This window comes from Phaseolus vulgaris, chromosome 7 (genome assembly GCF_000499845.2).
Source record: "Phaseolus vulgaris cultivar G19833 chromosome 7, P. vulgaris v2.0, whole genome shotgun sequence".
In the NCBI taxonomy this organism is placed as follows: Eukaryota; Viridiplantae; Streptophyta; class Magnoliopsida; order Fabales; family Fabaceae; genus Phaseolus; species Phaseolus vulgaris.
In genome coordinates, this window is record NC_023753.2 from 7412770 (window position 1) to 7434422 (window position 21653).

The 21653-nt window shown below is 34.1% G+C and overlaps 3 protein-coding genes across 6 annotated transcripts; 1 reads left to right on the top strand and 2 right to left on the bottom strand.

The window, feature by feature from the left end:
* Positions 1-677: 677 nt before the first annotated feature.
* Positions 678-10257, bottom strand: LOC137828470 (uncharacterized). Of its 4 annotated transcripts, none has more exons than XM_068635071.1 (21): positions 10052-10257; positions 9788-9940; positions 9533-9692; positions 9125-9443; positions 8779-8919; positions 8516-8705; positions 8276-8406; positions 7167-7379; positions 6664-6830; positions 6162-6240; positions 5256-5777; positions 4789-5156; positions 4171-4242; positions 3987-4091; positions 3603-3854; positions 3348-3416; positions 2971-3195; positions 2584-2694; positions 2276-2380; positions 1688-1801; positions 678-956 (listed from the first exon to the last, which is right to left on the bottom strand). In XM_068635071.1, the coding sequence occupies exons 1-21, from the start codon at positions 10152-10154 to the stop codon at positions 797-799; spliced, it is 3759 nt and encodes a 1252-aa protein (XP_068491172.1). In that variant the 5' UTR covers positions 10155-10257; the 3' UTR covers positions 678-796. The 4 variants fall into 4 exon arrangements, with proteins under 4 accessions (XP_068491172.1, XP_068491171.1, XP_068491170.1 ...); XM_068635070.1 differs by having other exon boundaries at positions 1688-1804; XM_068635069.1 differs by having other exon boundaries at positions 3987-4100; positions 10052-10210.
* A 1415-nt stretch (positions 10258-11672) lies between these two features.
* On the top strand, positions 11673-17758 carry LOC137828632 (plastidial pyruvate kinase 2). Its single transcript, XM_068635283.1, has 12 exons — positions 11673-12364; positions 12945-13232; positions 13354-13519; positions 15083-15217; positions 15390-15500; positions 15599-15687; positions 15883-15945; positions 16056-16231; positions 16500-16602; positions 16699-16847; positions 17130-17238; positions 17452-17758. Exons 1-12 carry the CDS (start codon positions 12134-12136, stop codon positions 17557-17559), a joined length of 1728 nt encoding a protein of 575 aa, XP_068491384.1. The 5' UTR covers positions 11673-12133; the 3' UTR covers positions 17560-17758.
* Positions 17759-19398: 1640 nt separating this feature from the next.
* LOC137828634 (hevamine-A-like) lies at positions 19399-20767 on the bottom strand. Its single transcript, XM_068635287.1, has one exon. It carries the CDS (start codon positions 20446-20448, stop codon positions 19546-19548), a length of 903 nt encoding a protein of 300 aa, XP_068491388.1. The 5' UTR covers positions 20449-20767; the 3' UTR covers positions 19399-19545.
* Positions 20768-21653: the final 886 nt, after the last annotated feature.

The following is a 21653-nucleotide window of genomic DNA, read 5'->3' on the forward strand; positions in this document are numbered from 1 at the left end:
TTTTTGTTATTTTTTTAATATTTTCATTTAGAATTAAAATAAACTTAAAAATATTCTATAAATAACGTTTATGACATATCTTTAGTAAGAATAATAGTATCAGTAACAGCAATCATGAATATAACCATTATAACAAAAATATAATTAAAATACATGAGACAAACAATTCGTTCAATCTTAGATATAGGGATTTGAATGGATTTTAGGAAAAAGTTTATAATAAATATGATTAATGTGATTGAAAATATTTTTATTTCGTATATTTTATTTTATTTTTAATACTATTATATTTATTGTTTATTTCGTTATTTCTTATATATGTCCTTTCTATTTCGTTTTTCCGTAAATATTCGTCCCTTCTTTCTCCTTGCCCAGTGCGTCTTTGCTTCCACATATTTAAACAAGGATTTTAGGAATCGATAGGTAAGAATTACCAGCCAGAAATTACGTTAACGGATGTTTTAGGCACAAAGAAAAAAAAAGGTGAATATTTGTCGAGTATTTTAATTCTGAATGCATAAAATGAGTTTTTACGCATATCTTGAATTAAGTTGTGTGCTAAAACCGTAGTTAATTTATGGGAGAATAGACCAATTTGGAGAAACCTTAGGAGATGGAGAGGTTTTTTAAAGGTTATGCAGAGTATTAATGAAATGGTCTGTAATGCCATTCCTTCCTAGGTGATGGTGTGCTGTTTGAGCAACTGACAGCCAGAAGGAGTATACGGAAGGGTCCAAGATTTGTACAAAATATTTGCAAAAATAAAGAAAGCTGTACCCTAATCAAGCTTTCCCCTTCAGTCATCGTCCTCGGGATCAATCACCATTCTAAGCTTCCTTCTGGATTTGGCATTGTCCGGGAAGACACTGACATCCAATTCATCCTCTGAATCTGCTAAGTCGTCCATTTGCTGATATTCTACTTGGGAGGAATCCATGGAATCAACAAGATTTTCCCTGCCAATTCAAAATTCCAGTCACTTCGAGACCTTGACGTACACATCTATGTAATCTATTTATTGTCCCAAACTTTCTTCACACAAGATCAAGTTATTCTCATGTAATTACTCTTAATCTCAACCTTTCTTTTCTCTTAGACTAACAGCTATTGACGAGTTACTTTTAATAACCATTATATTACAAAACACAGACCTACAGCTAAAGACGAACTACTTTTTGTAACCACTATATTACAAAAAATAGAAGGTTAAAATGGAGAGTAACTTCAACAATAAAAACGTAATTCCTCTTCTCCATAAATCTCTATATGATTCCTATAAATAACACTACTCAAATCACTAGTGTCTCTAACTACACTGCACAAAACACTCACTTCTACTAGTACTATTTAACTTGGTACTTTTTTTTTAAATGCAGAGGCAAGAGATGTATTCTTCTAGTTTCTACAAGGGCAATAATTTATGAAATACCCCTTGTTTCTTATTTACTTCTTAATAGCAACAAGTGTTACAACAATTTATATTTCAACAAATAGGCTAAATAACCAAAAAAATGTTAATTGACTCAATTGTCAGCCTAAGATCAGCCGACTAGCAAAAGTGTGCATTGCAACAAGATGTCTTTTACTATTAGACCATATTAGCAAAAATGACTCTCAATGCTATCTTTGTACACTGAATAAAAGATACCAAAAATATAAAAGGATACCGAGTACAACAAATACGTACCTTTCGATAACCTCTGTTATGCCTTCATTAAAATAATCATCGCCAATTATTCTCTGCTGAACTTGGATATTTTCAAGCTCGTCTTGCTTTGATTTAAGAAAGGATCCTCCAGTTCTTCTACATCCAGAAATGGTACCAATAAGAACATAAAGAAAATTAAATATGGTATGAATGGTGCCGGAATATGCCAGCTAAAATTACAAGTGGTAAAGAGTTGTCTACAGTGCGTAATTGATTTTAAGGAACTATTTTCAAGCGCATCTTGCTTTGATTTAAGAAAGGATCGTCCAGTTCTTCTACATCCGGAAATTGTACCAATAAGACATAAAGAAAATTAAATATGGCATGCATGGTGCCGGAATATGATAACTAAAATTACAAGTGGCTAAGAGTTGTAAACAATGGGCAATTGGTTTTAAGAAATTAACAAGAGAGAGGAATCTTTCCTTATATACAAACTTAACTAATATTGTAGCAAAATTCACATAAAAATACACAGTTCAAACTAAATTCCAGATATACAAATTTATGTCTTATCATTGATCAATAATATCCAAGAAAAGAGAAGTTGAAGTATGGAATATTTACTTGAGAGCAGAGCTGAGCATTTCATCATCAGAATCTTCTCTTAATTTATCCTCACTGATAGGTGCAAGTAATTTCTCAGCTGATACCTTGCTATTTATTTTCCTCCTAAATTAAATAAAAAGATAGTTAACTCGAAATAAAACAAAATTGTTGATATACTAGACGAATCCATCATTTTTTTCAAGTCAAAGCAGATAGAAGCAGGAGCCGGCAGAATCAACAAGTTAAACTAAATTCCTGACATCATTTATGATATTATTGATCAGTAAACTAGTGATCTTATAAACGTAAAGGCAGATGAACATTACTTGATAACAGAGCTGAGCATTTCATCATCCGAATCATCTGTTGAAAATCTATCCTCATTGGTTTGCCCATGTGACTGTCCCCTTGATATATTGTCATTCTCCAATTTCTTCCTAAAATTATATAAACATTGAACAATAGTTAAACAAAGAAGAGCTAGAAGAGATCCATTCATCCGGACAGCAAAAAAAAATTGCATTTGGCGAAGTACTGAAATTCAGCTGAAGCATAAATTTACGTATAAAATTTGAACAGTGTATCCATTAAAATGGTCCATGGCTTCCTGGAAGTTACACATGCCAATGAGTGAATATTATTTTGCAAATATGAAGAAGTATTAATGCCTCAGCTTTGTAAAACTACAGACCAAAAACGAAACACAAAATTACCTTTTTACCAATGATAACAATGTCTCATCTTCAGATTCACCCATACTATCATTTAAACTATCCATGAGACCCGCACCCTTTGAGTGAACTTTGCCTCTAGATCTCTTCTGAGGAAGTGATAAACCAAGCTGCTTAAGTTTTCGAGAGACTTGGGCAGGAGTGAATTTACCATCCTCATCCAGTGCATTGGCTATCATGTAACTACATCTTCTATGGTCCTTGAATCTGCAGAAATAACAACCCAGCTGTAAATTCATATGCTAAAGTCCTCTGATATTTGTCATCCTCAGCAACATATTAACTACCCGTTCAGCCATTCTCACTTAGATAGCTGATAGAGATCAAATGCAAGGCAACCAAGTGCAAGTGGTACTCACTGCTCATATAGAACTTTGATTAGAGCTTCCTGATCTTCATTGAAAGCCCGGAGTCTCTTCTTTTTTTGCCTGTAAATATGAAATTGAACTCAAATTCAAAGACCACAACATATTCGATGCATCAGAATGTATGTAAAAATTGCTGAATTAGGATGAACAATAGTGACAACATTTCACTTCTCGAAGGAAACAGAAATTTAATAGAAAAAAGATACCAGTAATACTTAATAAGCATCAGAGTTCATATAAACGTACAGGTGTTGAACTAACTGGCTTCCCTCCAAATTCAATGATTTATGATTGGTATCTCCCGTTATTGTGTCACCATCTAATTGATTAGGGCTAGTAGACAAAGGTCCTTCAGCAGCATTATCACCCATCTTTCTCCTAGGTGCAACTGTTAGTCCTAATCTTTTTAGCGTATTGGAAATTTGAGTTGGTGAAATTTTAACATCTGGCTCTAGCGCTTCCGCTATAAGGCGACTGCAACGTCGGTCCTCTTTGAATCTATAATAATCAAAGCAAGAACCAATGATGATGAAAAAAAGTTAAAGAAAAAAAAGTGAATTCTTTTTGACAAGGCTCTAATGTAAACCATGCTCCAAAGTTCACACAAAAGTTTGATCTGATTAAACCTACTTTTCATAGAGATCCTTAATTTGTCCTTCCAAATCACCATCAATAATAAGTCTTTTCCTTCTCCTTTGAACTATTTGAGAATCATCTTCCAACAATTGCTCCCCACTGTGATATCTAAGTGAATCAGGTATCAGAAACTACAAAAAATATCAAAGAAAAATTTGATGTAAAGTTGTAAACATACTTATTATCATCTTTGCCATTGTTAGCACCAGAGGTAGATGCAAAGCCTTCGACAACATCGTCAAGCTTGTCTCTAGAAGAAAGACAAAAAACGAGAGTAATCTCTGTTAGAAAATATGGGAAATATTCGATGGTATCATCATATAATATTTTATAGTATCCTAGATTATCTCAAAGGAACTCTACTACATTTTATTATTTATTTTCTTATTTAATTAATAAATTTATAATTGTAGTAGGGGTATCTGATTAATTTGATTTACAAGCATATCATATCATGTATATAGGAATAAAATTTCCAATAATTATTTGTATTTATTGTTATTAACTTAAATAAAATGGACTCCATTCATTACGTAGTTCAATTACACAGTTTTAGTATCTCTTCCGTCTATTTTTTCCTCTTTCAAAAGTGCAGATAATTCTTCGTAGTATATCTACCTTTGTCTTGATCAATAATAATACCTATGAACCAATCAAGCAACAAGCCTAATTTGAAAATTTCTCCCGCTTTTAGAGATGGTCATCTCAGTGTGGACAACAAATTTCCCAAAAAATATAGAAAGTTCAAAATCTAACATACGAAGCTTACAGGCAAAGTTTGAGATATTTATCTTACTTTTGATATCCTGAGTCCGGAGTAATCAAAACATCAGCCTCATCCTCCCCAAGTGCATCAGCTATGCTTCTACGAGTCCACAACTTCGCTGGGGATAAACCAACTTCATCTTGTGGAATGTTATTCCAATTGGTACTTTCTTTCTTCAAATGACCAAGCTCGCTCAACAAATATTCAGCATTGATGTAATGGCATTCCCTTCGAGTCTTCCAGAAAAGGACTTCTACAAACAAGAGGGGTTGCTTTTTCATTTTCTTTAGCATCTTTCTGACCAAACAATTCAGGAAATCAACTATATCTGCATATTCCTTGCAGGGACATGACTTTTGTTCAACCAGGATGTCATAAAAAGTTGTGAGCAGCGACAACTGCAAGAGTGTGTCAACAGGATCAATAAATGGTATTCATTAATAATATTAAAAAAACTAGACATTCTCATTTAAGATTAAATGCTTTCTGGGCTTGACCTGGTAAAGCATAGGTTGGAGTTCAAGATCATCACTTATTCTCCGCAGTATGCTTATTATGTAATGATTTGTAGCAAAGGAATTACTCTTATAAAACTTGAGCAACCAGCACAATTTCTGAATGATATTGTGATTTGCAAAGGCAGAGACCAGCGCTGAAACCTTGAAATCAACTTCATTAATTGCATTTAGTTGCTCATCTTCAGAAAAATCGTTAGTACCACCCAACATATCCTCATTATCATGTTCGGGATATGTGGCTTCCATTGGTTCCAACCCAACTTGGGAGTTCTCAGCTTCCTCAACATGATTTTCATGTTCATTATCGTCAAGGGTAACATCTTCGCCGGTGGGATTTGGATTTGGTAGACATTCCTGCAGTAGGTTATTTTCTGCTGATTGATTGACAGTTGAGATGCCAGTTTCATTTTGAATGCAATTATTATCTCCAGACAGTTTGTTCCCTGATTCCGTTCCTTCTGGAATTTTTTTCTTTTTCACTTTCCTTGATTTTTTGGACACCTTGAATTAGAATATATAAAGTAGAAAAAATTATCAAAATGTACGAAAATGTTTAGACAGTATCTCTGCAACAGATTTTTTACATACCTACATATTACATTATTAATGTCAAAAAACTAACTCTACCAAAAAATTGAGTTATTAGTGAAGGCTCGTTAATGACTTTATTATATCTCTAACAAAGCCAACGGAAGCAAAGCTATTACACTTAAATGTGAAATTTAAATCAATATAAACAAGTGGGGTATTGCATATGAAGTTGAATTGCTATGCTAAGCATTTGGGGTAAAGTGGTTACAGGCATCTTTCCTTGTTTGTTCTGATCTCAGTGATTTAGTTCAAATATAACTAACTCTTGACAGACAAACACAAGTTTCAGCTTACCCTTAATGTTCCTCGAGACTGAAGACTATCCATCAGCTTTACAACCTTATGAATGATTTCTACTAAATCTGCAAGACCACTGGAAACAAAATTCATTAATATGGCAGCAAAGAAAGAACCATGGATTATACACAAACTCGGAACAAAAGCATGCATAAAATCACTATTATCATGGACTCACGTATATGATGACAATTGGATGCCTTCCATAACAGACAATTTTGCACACTTTTTTAATTGGAAAGGGCATGGTATTTAAGTTCATTACAAAAGAGAAATTAGTTAATTGGACAGAACAGAAACACTTTAATGAAACTTGGTGTACTTAGCTTTCTAACAATGAACGCATTCACCAGTAGAGTATGTTGTGTTAACTTTTGTATGATGTATGAACTAAGACAACCAGTACGTGGTCAACAGATGTCCTTTGAATAGCTTTTCAGGACCAGAAGGCCGCTAAGATACAAGTTTAAGACATGAAAAAAGCAGTACAAGGTCAAACCTTTTTGGTTGCTTGTGGGTGTCAAAGTTTTTCATCAAATTCAATAGAAATTGTGTCATCCCTTCCTCGGTCTGATCATAAGTTAACTTGTACAGAAGGATACGAGCTGTTTGTGGCTCCTTTGAGTCTTCAGGCAACAATTTAAGTATCAAATCCAGCATGCGAATCTGAAAAATCAAAAAAGGGAAATTAGGAAACATTTAAAGAAGTTATGCACAGGGATGGAATTCTTGACGTCATTCTTGTGGAATGCCCTAATTTGTAAAATTATCCAAAACAATAATAGACAAAAGTGGGAGCCATGGAATGCTACCAAAGATGGAATGGGATGGTGATTGATAAAGCAAAACCATTTGTAGAAGTGATCTAGATTTAAGATATATTTACAGTCTTAAGCACCTTGACTAAAAATGAGAGCACGGATATAAAAGAGAGTATAAGTTGATGCGGTAACATATGAAAAAAAAAAACAGAACATATTAATATTTTGTAGTTTATATTACCATGTTTTTCAAAAGAGAACCAGCTGCAGATAGAAACTGGTGGTCATTTGTTTCCTTCAGACCATCATAGGCATGCCGCCACTTTGAAATTACCAAGTGAAACATTGACTCATTCAAAGATGCTGCAATTGGACCACATATTTGACCACTGAAATCTGAGGTAACTGCATCTTTATCACCAAAAGTCTCAAATGTGTCTCTTCCCTCCTTGGTCTAATGAAGACGAGAACATGTATAAGAATGACAGCTGTTCTCAATCGTATTCGTAGATTAAAAAATCACAGGTATGCTCTTTACAAATAAAGCAGCAAATGAAAACTCACAAGATGAGAACAGATGTTGTTATTCATTGTCTAATTTTATTTGACATTTTTGTTCATTTCCATTTGTCCAGCCAAAAAATTTCATTTGTTAGCTTATCATTTAGCACATGAGTACTGACTAGCTATGTTCACCTTCATGACTCAAAAGGTCAGAAAAAAATAAACTCAGAAAATCCAAGTAAGGAAATCGACTTAAGTGTGTTTTTATCCTCTTGTTATTTCTTTCATTGTGCTGCATGTAACAGATAGCCGTAATGTGCCAGAAATTTCCATTTGTTAACTTATCATTTAGCACATGAGTAATGACTAGCTATGTTCACCATCACGAACCAAAGGTCAGAAAAAAAAACCTAGAAAACCCAAGCAAAGAAATCAATTTAAGTGTCTTTTTATCCTCTTGTTATATTTTTTTTGTGATGTATATAGATAGTAATTAGTATCGCTTACTATTCACTAACAGATAGCCATAATATGCCAGAAATTGTAAGGCCTACAAACAAAATTATAACATGAAAAGTTTGCTTCGACATGGTTTGAGAAACTGAAATAACAACCACTTATGCTTAATGCAAAATCCTAAGTAACTAGAAACCAACTAAATATGCATGGAGAATCTATAAAATTCCAACATTCAGATGAATCAGAAATTCTTCCTGTTCCAGACCATGAATTTAAAATTGGCATTGAATACCTCTAATCAAGGGGGCAACATTAAGTATTTCAGTTTGAAAGAGGACAAGAGAAACGTATGCTGAGATATTGAAATTCTCATATTATCATTCTCACCTTAGAAGCTGAACACTTGTAAAACTGAAACGCAGTGACAAATTCAGCCACTTGAAAGAAAACAACAACATCACTTCTTTGAATTGAGGGATGTTCCTTTTCAATATCTTCACGGATGGATCGCATCAAAACTGATACAGGTTCAAATTGATGTGAGATTACTTTTGACTTTACAAGTGGAAGCCAAAAGAAATAAATATATTTGCAAATAATACAATTTATTAGAGAACAGAGGCATACCGTTGTATCCCCCAGAAAGAAACTGATTCAAAAATCCGTGAAGCAACTCCAATATCTTATCCTTTGTTGAAGGCAACCTTGGATGATCCCACGCAATTCTTTTGGTAGGACCCCGACTCACATTGTGTGCTTTAAGCAGCACATTATGAGAAGAATTAGGATTTCCCTTAACTACTGCCTTAGAACCATCCTGCCAAATAGAGACAGCCATTATCACTCAAGTTCACCAAGATAAAAGCACAAGCAGGGCAAAAAAGTAGTACCATTGTAAGCCGAGAAAATGTTCCACTAAATTGAGAATGTCTACTCAGATTGATGAGCTTACTACTATTTTTTCTCTTCTTTTTCTCCTCCATGATGAACTGGTGGAGACTATTAAGAGAAGCCTGGGGATCTTCATCAGCCTAAAAAGGATTTTACAATATGTAATTGACCTAACAAAAATATAAAAGCACTAGATGGGAGCAGTTAGAGAGAGGAAATCATCACACATTCCAAAAGACCTTGCAAATAATGTTAGCGAAGTACATTCAGAAAAGAATAATCTAAATAAGTAGGACGCCCCTTGGCAGCTTGGCAAAAAAGACACTAGTCACTGTGAGGACTAACCTTTGATCCCTTCGAATGTTCTCTGATAATTAACTCCGGGTCCTGACCAATCAAAATGTAATGGAAAACTTCCAGTAGAAGCAAGTTATCTTGACGGAGATAAGTATTAGAACCACCAACATATTGAGAAATAACCAAGATTACATCCATGACATTCTCGCGAAACAAAAGCTCCAGAAACCGGTCTCTCAGAGATAGAAACTGACTGGCTAATCCCCCTGACTTCTGGTGCAACGGAATTTCTTGAACAGCAAGAATGTTTCTAAATAACGTAAGCACAAGCTGGACCAATTTCCAATCATCCTCGCTAAATGAATCACTGTACACAAACAATTAAAAACACATAAATAAGCATTTTTTTTTCCATTAGTCACACCGGAAAACACATTGCTGTTTGCAGACACTCACCTTTCCAAATTCTCAAGCGGCCTCTCTAGAAACGAAACTATCACTGCAGTAACATCACTGTTCGTCACAGCAGACTTTAAACCCCACAGATACTCCAACTGTTGAGATATATCCGTGGAAGAAGGCTCGATGGGCATAGTAAGAAACACCAGTACCTTCACTGAAGAAAAAAAAAACAAATACAGGTGAATCAAAGCCCAAACATGCCTTAATCGTTAAATTCAAGAAATTAATATATATATATATAAGAAAAACCTGAATTCAGAAGCAAATTGCGATCTTCGTGATAGAGCTCAATGGTGGGTATCAAATACTTAGAAACAATGTTCCATTTGCACACTTGTTTAAAGACATCGCGCGTTTGGGGATCGTCACGCCTCAGAAACCGCAGCAAATCTTTCAGGTTATCTAGTAATTGGTAATGAGTGTAAGCGATGAGGAACCAGAAATTATCATCTAATCGAATTCAAATGAAAAAAAAAATCAAAAGGGGATATGGGAAATGCAAGAGAATCGTACCGAGACAGTATTCGCCTTTGGTAAAGCCAATTCGGTTGCCTTCATTGTCCTCTTCGACGGTTCCAAGGCCGCCGCAGATTACTGATAAACCCTCGGTGTCCATGGTGATGACGGAATTGGAGAGACTATGCGGTTTTGGGATCTAAAAGAAGGTGTGAGTTGAGTTGAGTAGTGTTAAGTTGAAGAATGGCGGAAAAACTTCCCGCGCTTTTGAGAAGAAAACGGTGTCGTTTAATTTTTCTTCGGTACTGTGGGCTTTCACTTTGGTTAGCCAACAGAAAAAGGCAAATGCTTCCTGCACCCAATCATTCTTAACCTGCACCCAACATATTTTTTTAATTTCCAAAAATGCCCTTAATTCTGGAAATAAAAATCCGGAATTGAAAATAATATATTTCGGAAAAATAAATCCGAAAGTAATTATTGAGTTTCGGAAATAAAAATCCGGAAACAAAAATTAGAATTTTATTTCGGACAAAAAAATTCAGAATTGAAAAATAATACATTCCGGAAAAAAAATCCAAAAAATAAATAATTGTGTTTCGGAAATGAAAATCCGGAAACAAAAATAAAAAATCCATTCCAGATAAAAAAATCCATAATATAAAATTTTGTTCTGGAAAAAAATATCCGGAACACATATTAAATTTTATTTTTTAATGACAGTTTCGTCTTTTTCGCTGGGATCGGGTGCTGTGATATGGTGCAGGAAGCAAGTGCCATAGAAAAATGATGTCGTTTATTCTCGGACTCTTTCTTCCTACACCTCCATGCCTTCTTGTGCCACCCCCATATTAAATATGAAAATACCATTTTATCCTTTTTTTTCACCCCCTTGAATTTGAAATAATAAGCCTATGGATTATGTAATCCGGTTAAATTCCGGATTATATAATCTGGAAGTCAATTTCATATTTAGAAAAGACTTCCGGATTATGTAATCCAGAAGCTAATAACACATCTGAAAAAAGACTTCCGGATTACATAATCTGGAAGTTAATCTTATGTATAGAAAAGACTTCCGGATTATGTAATCTGAAAGCTAATCACAAAAGACTTTCGGATTACATAATCGGGAAGCTAATTCTGAATCTAGAAAAAGACTTATGGATTATGTAATCCGGAATATTGAAAAGGGTATTTTTGGAATAAGAAAAATTTATGGGGGTGACACAAGAAGGTATGGAGGTGCAGGAAGAAGCAGCCTTATTCTCGTTGTTACTTGGGTCGTGGGCTTTAAAAACAGGCTGTCGCGGTGGTTTCCCAACTGGGATTTGCTATTGGCACCTCCATATTTGCTTTCTGCATCCTTCTATTTCAATAAAAATGACTTTTTAAATTCTTAGCTTTCTAGAAAATGTTATATTCATAATGCTTTCAAAAGTTTCAGGATTACATGATCCATATGAAAAAATATATTCCAAAATGAGATTCCATGATACATTCTTAAATGTAGATATATAACATAGAATTATATTTTCACTTGTCTCGAGTTACTCAATTAATTATATATATATATGTATGTATATTTTGTTTGAAGGTGACTCAACAAATATTTTAGATAGTTACATGTCTTATCTTACTACAATGTTAAGTAAGAGCATAGTCTCCCAATCATGATAAACATAAAAAATATAATATATCATCAAAGTGAGTCATTTTCCTTGTTAAAAGGTGGAAGAAAATTGTATCTTGGTGGCATAATTAAAACAACATTCATTCACATTTATCTATGTATTTCCTCATCACCTAGCAATTAGCAATAACAGCCATATAAGTAGCAATGAATCATCTAAAAGTGAGCTTCTTTAAAAAATATGATAAAATAATAAGAACGACACTTAGATTACTCGCTTTCAAAGTATGTGTTTAGTTTATGGGAGCAAAGATAGCATGATGATTGTCAATTCGATAGAAACGAAGTTGTGTTATATGTATTCTGTCGTGTTCTCGGTTTCCCCACTTTATACTTGTCTCATGACCTGACCTCTGTCCAACACAATTCCACCTTCTTCATCTTCTTCTCCACCCTTTTATCCTTCATAGCTTCTGCATACTCCATTACTCTCTCTCTCTGCAAAAATGTCTCAGGTTGTTGCCACTCGATCCATTCACTCCTCCCTCACGCGCCCCACCTCGGGATCTGCACACCACAGGCTGCTAACATCATTGAAGCCTCCAACTTTTGCTTCGAAAGTGTTCCCGCAACAAAGGAACACCCCTTCCAAAGTTCGCTACCCCAGTTGCCGCGTCAATGCGAGGAAATCTGCACCCGCTGAAGTTGTCCCCGTGTCACCCGAGGATGATTCAAAGGTCTGTGCCTTTTCTCTCTCACACTGTACTTTTCCCTCTGCTTTTGGGAAAGATATGACGGGGAGTGAGAAGATTTGTTATTTTGAATGGAAAGACCTGAAATGGAAGTAGTGTAATGAGAAACTTCCACCTAGAAGCATGGTGGACGGGGGTGGTGTGGAAAGAAGAGATTGTAGAGAGATAAAGGGTTGGAGATCCCATTTACTGGGTAGGTATATGGCCAAAATAGTATATAGAAATGGGGGAACACTCACTTAGAGCATGATTTTGCAATTGTTTTAGTTTCAAACCTAAATTCTATGAAAAAATAATAGACGTGGATAAGTGATGCAATAGGAAATGAAGAGAGGCATAAAAGGAAAATAGGGTGGAAATGAGATGGCTGAGAAAGTGATTTCATGGTGAGTTTTTATTTTTTGTAAAGAAAAGTGATAAATATGGTAAGTGATGGATAGAAAAGGAAGTTATGAATAAGACGAAAATTGTGTGGAAATCAGATAGAAGAGAACGTGAGTGTATAGTGAGTATTTTTCATAAAGCATCGTTGAGTTTGTAACCCATGTAGTGTTGCGGTGAACAGATTGAGGAGGAGTTGCAGCAGTTGCGTGGGATGCAGCTACTTGGTGACACTGCGGTTGGAATGTGGTCCAAACCCACGTTTAGGAGGAAGACAAAGATTGTCTGTACCATTGGTCCTTCTACCAACACCAGGGAAATGATCTGGAAGCTGGCTGAGGCTGGGATGAATGTTGCCCGTATGAATATGTCTCATGGAGACCATGCTTCTCATCAGAAAGTTATTGATTTGGTTAAAGAGTATAATGCTCAGTCCAAGGACAATGCCATTGCAATTATGCTTGATACCAAGGTAATGCTTAAGTTCTTCCTTCAATCTACTACTGTTTTTAAGGGTACTTTGTTCATACCATATTTCTATGATTACAGTTTAGATTTTGTGTCAGCAGATAATTCATTTTCTCTGTTTTCAGGGTCCTGAAGTTAGGAGTGGGGATTTGCCTCAACCAATTGTGTTAACACCTGGGCAGGAATTCACTTTTACCATCCGGAGAGGTGTTGGAACTGCAGATTGTGTTAGCGTGAACTATGATGATTTTGTCAATGATGTGGAAGTGGGGGACATGCTTCTTGTTGATGGTATGTCAACCAGCTTTTTGGTAAAAATGTTTGAATTATAAAAATATTGTTATGATCAAGGAATTATAATAACCGATCATGAGACTAATTTATTCTTTATGTGGTTTTCTTTAACCTTTGTTGAATTTTGTGTACTGTAACTAGGGAAAGTCTTCTAGTCTCTAAAATATTTTGTGATATGAAGGATGAGTCTTCCAAGGCATGTGGAATGGTGGTCTTCTGGTGCAAATATGTTATAACTTGTCTATATTGATCTGTTTGCATCTCCATGAATCATGACTAGTTGCTTGATTTTGTAAATATGGTTTTGGTTGTGGATGAAGCATTACATGTTCAAAAATGTTTGCATCTTAAGTTGCTAGATATAATTTTTTTTATGTTATCTCCATCTTCCATCCTTATGCAGAGCGCAAGTTTCTATTAGATCTATAAATCATTAGTTATAGTTTACTCATGAAAGTTTGAGTCAACACAACATGAATAGTCACTATAGTGGGATAGAGGAGCAGCATGGCTTTGGGCCGCTGTGAGATTCAAATAGTGAAGTGGTTTTCATCAGTGGCCAAAACAGTGGTTTTTTGTGCGCTATAGCACCCCACCACAACATAGGATTTCAACCCCTAAACATCATTTCCAGAGGTTTTTTAGGTAAAATATTCTGCAAAAAATTACCTGTATTTGATATTTATTCCTTCACACGTTGTAGGACTATTTTATATTTTTTGTTCTGTTCTTTCTTCTTTCTTTAGCCTTCCCAGTTCACGTTCTTCTAGTTTTTCTTATCTGATTTGTTATGTCATTTTTCTATTAATTTCACCATAATCTCACATTTTTTTACTTCATCGGTAATATTATTGCTCTAGATCGATGGTGATTGAGTTATTAATCTTTGATTTATTTATCATGAGTTTCTGCAATTTTAGGCTTTTGGTTGCTTTGAGTAAAATATATGTGTGGTATAAATTATTTGGTTTGTGTAATAGTATTTAAAATAGCAATAGCGTTTTTAGAGTTAGCTGCTAAGCTCTGATATTGATATTGGAAGATATATTTGTGTGTTGCTAAAGAAGAATATGGTATACAAGGGATAGTGTTTTACATAATGCATATTGGGTGTGTTTGTTAAAACCACGGAAGGACATATTTAGTTGATTTATAAGCTAGTTGATTGAATCGAAAGTATTTGGTAAACTTAACTAATAAGCTAGCTAATAAATTTAACATGACAGAAAGGACTTATTTAGTTATTTGAAGTAATAAAGCGTTTGCAATAAATTGACAAGGATAAAAATGAAAAGCAAAAACAAAAATTCGTAGTTTATAAGCTAGTTAAAATGGTATGAAAATAAACTAGAAGTTACAAAAATAAGCCTGTGTACCAAACAAGCTTATTTTAGTAAAACAAACTTATAAGCTAGTTAAAGTAGGCTATAAACTACTCACGTGACTAACCAAATGCACTTATAATATGTTTAATTGTTGTTGGACAATATCTGTATTTTCCTATTTATCTCAGGAAGAGTTAATACTGAGTCAGTGGTGTCTCCTATTGTTATGATGTAGGTGGTATGATGTCTTTGGTGGTGAAGTCTAAGACAGGGGATTCTGTGAAATGTGAAGTTGTTGATGGAGGAGAGCTCAAGTCAAGGAGACATTTGAATGTTAGAGGAAAAAGTGCAACACTGCCTTCCATCACTGGTTAGATTTCAGTTTATTATTTTATTCCCATTCTTGTCATATATATTTTTTAAATATTTGTCCATCTCTTTCTACATGCCTCTCTATGTGGATGGGTTCTGCTGGCCACTGGATGAGGATTAAGGCTATGTTGATTTCCCAAAGACATAATATTTGTGTTGATTTGATACAGAGAAGGATTGGGATGACATCAAATTTGGAGTGGATAACAAAGTTGATTTCTATGCTGTTTCTTTTGTGAAGGATGCACAAGTAGTTCATGAACTGAAGAATTATTTGAAAAGTAAATATTCAATATAATTGTAATTTGTTTAGTTAGTCCATCCTTCTAATTTCTCTAATTATTTTGAAATATGATAAATTGTCCACTCAACACTGCAGGCTGTGATGCTGATATACACGTCATTGTAAAAATTGAAAGTGCAGACTCTATACCAAACTTGCATTCAATTATTACAGCATCTGATGGGGTGCTAATCTAATCCTTACATTTATTTTTTCACAATGGTTACTTCTTGATTTTGGGAAACTGGGATGATCTGGCCCATATTGTAAAAAGATAAATCTTTGATACTGTTTTGCTTAGAGGTTGTGGATTAAGTTTTTGGAGCATTTGTTTAGTGTTTGTTGATATTGAACTGTCTACTTTTTGGCATCCTGTTTAGGCCATGGTTGCAAGAGGAGATCTTGGTGCAGAGCTCCCAATTGAAGAGGTTCCACTTTTGCAGGTAAAGTCCTTTTTAACAGAAATGAGTTAATGACAAAGAAAATTATAGGATATTGCTTCCATAGCTGGACATCAACTTGAGTTCTTCATCAATAATGCCTGGTAATGCAGGAAGAGATAATCAGCATATGCCGAAGCATGGGAAAGGCCGTTATTGTGGCAACAAATATGCTGGAAAGCATGATTGTTCACCCAACACCAACCCGAGCTGAGGTATCTGATATTGCAATTGCTGTTCGAGAAGGTTCTGACGCAATAATGCTTTCTGGGGAAACTGCTCACGGAAAGTAAGTAATATTTCTTATCCAAATCACCTGATATTCTCCTGTTGGAGTTCTTACTAAGGAAAATAAATTATCACAATGAAATTGGTTTTACCTTGAAAAATTAGGTTTTAATGGTGTGTGTAGTTGAAAGTAGATATTGTGATTTTACATGCTAGAATATCAATATCTGGTTTCATTTGTAGCAGTCTACTTAGTGACTTGGAAGAGTAATATAAAGGGAAGGCATTCATGCAATGTGACTATAATAATTACATTCACTATAATGCAGGTTCCCACTAAAAGCTGTGAAAGTAATGCACACTGTAGCATTACGGACAGAAGCCACTATAACTGATGGTCGGTTGCCACCTAATATTGGGAATGTATTCAAGGTTTGAATTTTAAACTCAATGACTTGACTTATTTTTAATCACTGTGTTCTAATTTTACTGTTGGTACTGAAATGTGATATTTTTTGTGCTGAGTAGAACCACATGAGTGAGATGTTTGCTTACCATGCAACCATGATGTCTAATACCCTTGGAACCTCAACTGTTGTCTTCACTAGATCAGGCTCCATGGCTATCCTTTTGAGCCACTATCGACCTTCAGGCACCATATTTGCTTTTACAGATCAGTAAGTTCCTTTTTCGCTTTCTCTCTCTCGACCAGACGAAAACAGAATGTACTAGGTAGTTAGTAAACTAATTTATAGCCTGTTTTGGAAATCTGTTTTGTCTGCCTCTGAAAGAACTTTTGTTTCAAAACTTACTAACAGAAGTAGCCACTTGCATCTGTGGTATTTTGTTCTATTATATTTCCTTCATAATTAGTTTTCTCATTTTCTGTGAGTCTGATTTCTTAAATTGAAGTATATGATTCAATTGAAAACCATGGCCTAATTTTGCTGGCCATGCAGAAAGAGGACACAGCAGAGGTTGGCTTTGTATCAAGGAGTCTGTCCAATTTACATGGAATTCTCAAAAGATGCCGAAGAGACTTTCAGAAGAGCCCTGGATCTGCTGCAGGTAATATTCGGAGGATATCTTCAGTGATTGAAATAGTATATAAGAAGCATATAAACAGGCTCAGAGTACTTAACTACTTGTTCAGTGGGATTTTTTTTTCTATTGCTCACTTTCTCTATTCACAAGACAAATCCTAAGTGTTATGTAAGGAATTTGAGTACAATTTCACAGGTTTAGTTTTGTGATGATCATTGTTGTTGTGTCCATATGCAGAAGCTAGGAATGGTGAAAGCAGGAGAAGAAGTGGCACTAGTACAAAGTGGCAAGCAACCCATATGGAGGTCCCAATCCACTCACAATATCCAGGTCCGAACAGTGTAAACAGAATAATGACACGGCTTCATGCAAATTGCTTTTGTTAGGTTATTTGTCTAGGCTTTTCATTTTTTTCCCCATTTAAGCTTTATTGTCATCTTTTTTTAGTGATTGTTCCATATTATTTATTGACTAGACGTATTTTAGTAGTAATCATTGTCATTGGAAATTTGATAAGAAGTTGGAATGATTGTCATTGCCTTAATTGTTTATTGTATTTCTTATATTTAATATCCAAATTAGGAAGCCAGATATTTGACCACCATTAGTATAAGTTTTTTTTCCCCTGTTGTCTCTATTATTGGTTTCAAAAGAGGCAAGGACTTTGATTTAAATTTGATTTTAAAATAAGATAACTTATAATAAGTAGGTGGAAATCTTCTCTTACTACTTAGTTATAGTTAAAGTTTCATTTTTAGGGTTTTAAGATTAGATCTTTCTTTTCTATTCATTGACATGCAATTTCTCAAAATTTGTTTGCAAGTTAATAAATAACAAAATTATAAGAAGTATTTTGTACATGGTAACTTTTTTTATATATATTAATGTACCTTTAAAAAAAATGTTATATGTTAAAGATGTTTTAGGCGTAAAAGATTTTATACTGCAGATACCAGACATTTCATCTAGTCACTCAAGATAAATGTTTATTATTAATGAAATTATTATAAGAATTATATAATATATAAAATAATGTTATAATATCACAATTTTATAATAATAAAAACTAAATAAAGCATAATTTTATAGGCTCTTATAATTCAAAATAAATATCAAATTCAAATCACGTATATTATAATAGATGAATCAGTTTTTAAATTAAATATCAATATTAGTAATAATACATTTATATATAAAATAATAAACATTTTAGATTTTTTTTAAGAAAAAAGGTTTAAATGGTGCGAATCTTTATTGACCTGGTTTGTCACTGATTTTTTAACCAATTAACATATTTTTTAGATGTATGAGAATGATTATTATAGTTTTTTTGTGTTACGATTTCAAAACATAGCTTAACGATCTACAGTATACTCTATATGGATGTTAACAGGTTATTGTCACCAAAACTCACCTAATATTGTCGGCTTACTGCTTGTCGTTACATATTTGTACGGAACAAGCATGATATGTATTTTTAAATATTTTTTTGTAATTTTTTCATTATAAAATAATAAATGATTACAAAGTAATGTTAAAATTAATAAATAAAATTATTAATAACAAATAGAATTACTATTTCTACTCAGTGATCTCAATCGGGATGATCGATCATCCAAGTCAAAGACACCTCAAAACAATAAATGAGAGTAACGAAAGATATAGTAGTACTTAATGAGTCATAATTCGAATCTCGGAATATTCAGAAATTTTTTCCAACAAATCAGCTACAAACTAGTTAACTGAAAGATGACACAAATATTCTTCAGATATTTCAACATATCTATATATTAATATATCTCCCTATTAATCAAGGATCATGATACATACCAACAAATAATTATAAATTGGAATTAGAAACTCTTTTTACTAATATAATATAGGATCCCACATTCACTCGACTCAACCGATTCAACCAGAGATAAAAATATTATATTTTAATATATATATATATATATATATATATATATATAAAAGTGGATGTAATATCAATTTATAAGTTAGTTTTACTGATTTAGAATTAAAATTTTCTTCTTGATATCAGAAGAGTCATTTAAAATATATTACTCTTCCACACATGTTCTTTTCTGTGTATTTCATTAGCTTAATCTATCCCCTGCTTGTTTTCAACTAAAAATTAAAACTTTCACGTCAACAGAATGCAAATGGGGAATTGAAGAATGGTTTAAGCAAAAGGTTCAGGTCAACATGCGCCTACGATTGCAGATAACCACACACCACTTCCAAAGTACAACATTATTCTTTTTCTTATAGTTATTACTTTTAAAATCACAACTAGGAGATAAAAAAAATCACTGCTGAATTGCAACTTCACACGCTTCCAATAATTGAAGCACTATACCCGTTCTCAACATCAAAGAATCTTGACCACAGCATCACCCCACCATATTTTGGCGACTCCTTAATCACCGGAAGGATTTGAGACGTTAACACATCGGCCGGGATGAAACCGCTGCCAGCGGCTGCCGGAGCCGCCGGCAACCCTAAGAATATCTTCCCTGCTGGCACTGTACTGGTCCAACGGTTCCAAGAATTCACAAGGTTAGTTATGTTCCCATCTGCGTAGGAGCATGGAGGGTTGTTGTAGAACTGAACCCAAACAAAGTCAAATAGGCCTGTGTCTAGGGCAGTGCCCAAAAACCTATCAGGAATTGGACACTGAGGGGCAGCACCTAGGTATACCCTCTTCCCTACCCTACTATATTCTTTGAGGAAACGTGCAAGGTGCTCATAGTTTTCTGTTGAGCCTTGTTCTATGTCGAAATCTATGCCATCTAACACGGCATCGCCTAGTGGTCTTGTTGATGAGTTGCCCCCCAAGAAAGTGTTCCACAAGAAGGTTGAAACGTTTCTTGCATCCTCAACGGAAGCCAAAGTGTAGCTTCCAATGCCACCACCAATGGAAAGCAACACCTTGATGTTTTTGCTCTGGCAGTCCTTGATTTCAGCGCTGAACTTTGTGCAGGAATTGGTTGCGGGGTTGCAGTGACCAGCCAGGTTCATTTCTGGGGTTTGGCCATTGCCGAATACGTTGAGGAAAGCTATGTTTACGTGAGTGTATCTCCCTGTGGCACATGCTTCCGAAAGGGTACCCTCGTTGCCGTTTTGGCCCCAGTAGATGGCTATGCCACCGCCATGAGAGGCTCCTACAAGAGTGAAGAAGAGGAGGGGAAGGAGAAGAGGAAAAGCACGAGAGTTTTTGCTCTTGCCCATTTTTCTAAAAGTGAGTTTAGCTTCTGTTTTCTACCCTTTGCTGTGTTGTGAAGGGTTCCTTGCACCTTTGATATTTATAGAGCCAAAAGCTGGTTTTTCACAGCTTTAAAGTTTGAATATTAGAATTAGGGTGTTGACTAAGGAGATGTCATTTCCCACGGGAAAAGGTCAAAGAGCTTCAATTTTCAACAACTACATTATCTGTCAAATAATTTATAGTATAGTATCCACTATCATTATCACTATGTTTATGTTTATGTTTATGAAGCAGATGAATCAAAAGTCAAAACTATGACAAGGGCTAAACTATTGAAACTCAGAAGAAGATTGGTCTTCTTGTTACTGTTTTATATTTGTAAATTGTTCTGCTTTTAAACTGAAACTAGAAATGGATTCGATTACGTGACTGAGCCAAACCCTAGATTAGTTTATCACAGCAGAAGTCAGCTGAAGAAGCATTCATGCAAGTGTGCCACTGTTTCATTCCTGCTGTAATTCTTGTTTCTAAGATATATGTAGAAAACTAATGTAAATTTCTCTACGAAATAAATAAATAAGCATGTGTTTATTGATAAACTTTTTAGAGATTATGTTTACTGTCTACAAATTTTATATTCTTGTTAGATATATATTAATTCAAATATATAAAATTCAATATGAAAAGCCATAATTAATTAACAAAATGCAAATTTATACCCTACTTAATGTATTTCAATTAAATTAATTTTTATAAGGTAAAATATTTTAAAGATTAAAAAATTGTTGGAATGTACTGTAAAAGTGATTTTTTTACAAAATTGTCTAATTATGGAGTATTATGTAATTAAAAGCTGTTAACTCTTTTATAAATAATTATTTCAAAATTATGGAATTACTGTAATTAATTAAAACTACTAAAATATCTTTATAATGCTTACGAACTAGTTCTCGTATTAATTCAGATACAGAAACATTTTATTAGTATAGCAACATAAAATACTGACCAAAAACTAATTAAAATGGGTTAATTCTTATATTGAAGTTGAGAATGAAAAGAATTTAAATTAAATTAATATGAAGTGATTATTATCTTTATAAAAGGTTTTGAATATTATAAGACAGAATGTGAAGTCTTATTTTTGGATTAGATAGTGATTAATAAGGAAGAAATGAGATATGAATGGAATTTTGTGGATTAATTAATGAGTAAAGGAATAAGGTATATG

Excerpts from the sequence above, each read along its gene's own strand:
- LOC137828470 (XM_068635068.1), bottom strand. The coding sequence starts at position 10,154 with ATGGACACCGAGGGTTTATCAGTAATCTGCGGCGGCCTTGGAACCGTC. Across the intron at positions 5,157-5,255 it reads TCCAACCTATGCTTTACCAG|TTGTCGCTGCTCACAACTTT; the intron begins GTCAAGCCCAGA and ends ACACTCTTGCAG. Across the intron at positions 4,101-4,170 it reads AATGGCAAAGATGATAATAA|ATATCACAGTGGGGAGCAAT; the intron begins GTATGTTTACAA and ends TGATTCACTTAG.
- LOC137828632 (XM_068635283.1), top strand. The coding sequence starts at position 12,134 with ATGTCTCAGGTTGTTGCCACTCGATCCATTCACTCCTCCCTCACGCGC. Across the intron at positions 15,218-15,389 it reads AACACTGCCTTCCATCACTG|AGAAGGATTGGGATGACATC; the intron begins GTTAGATTTCAG and ends GATTTGATACAG. Across the intron at positions 15,946-16,055 it reads AAGAGGTTCCACTTTTGCAG|GAAGAGATAATCAGCATATG; the intron begins GTAAAGTCCTTT and ends CTGGTAATGCAG.
- LOC137828634 (XM_068635287.1), bottom strand. The coding sequence starts at position 20,448 with ATGGGCAAGAGCAAAAACTCTCGTGCTTTTCCTCTTCTCCTTCCCCTC.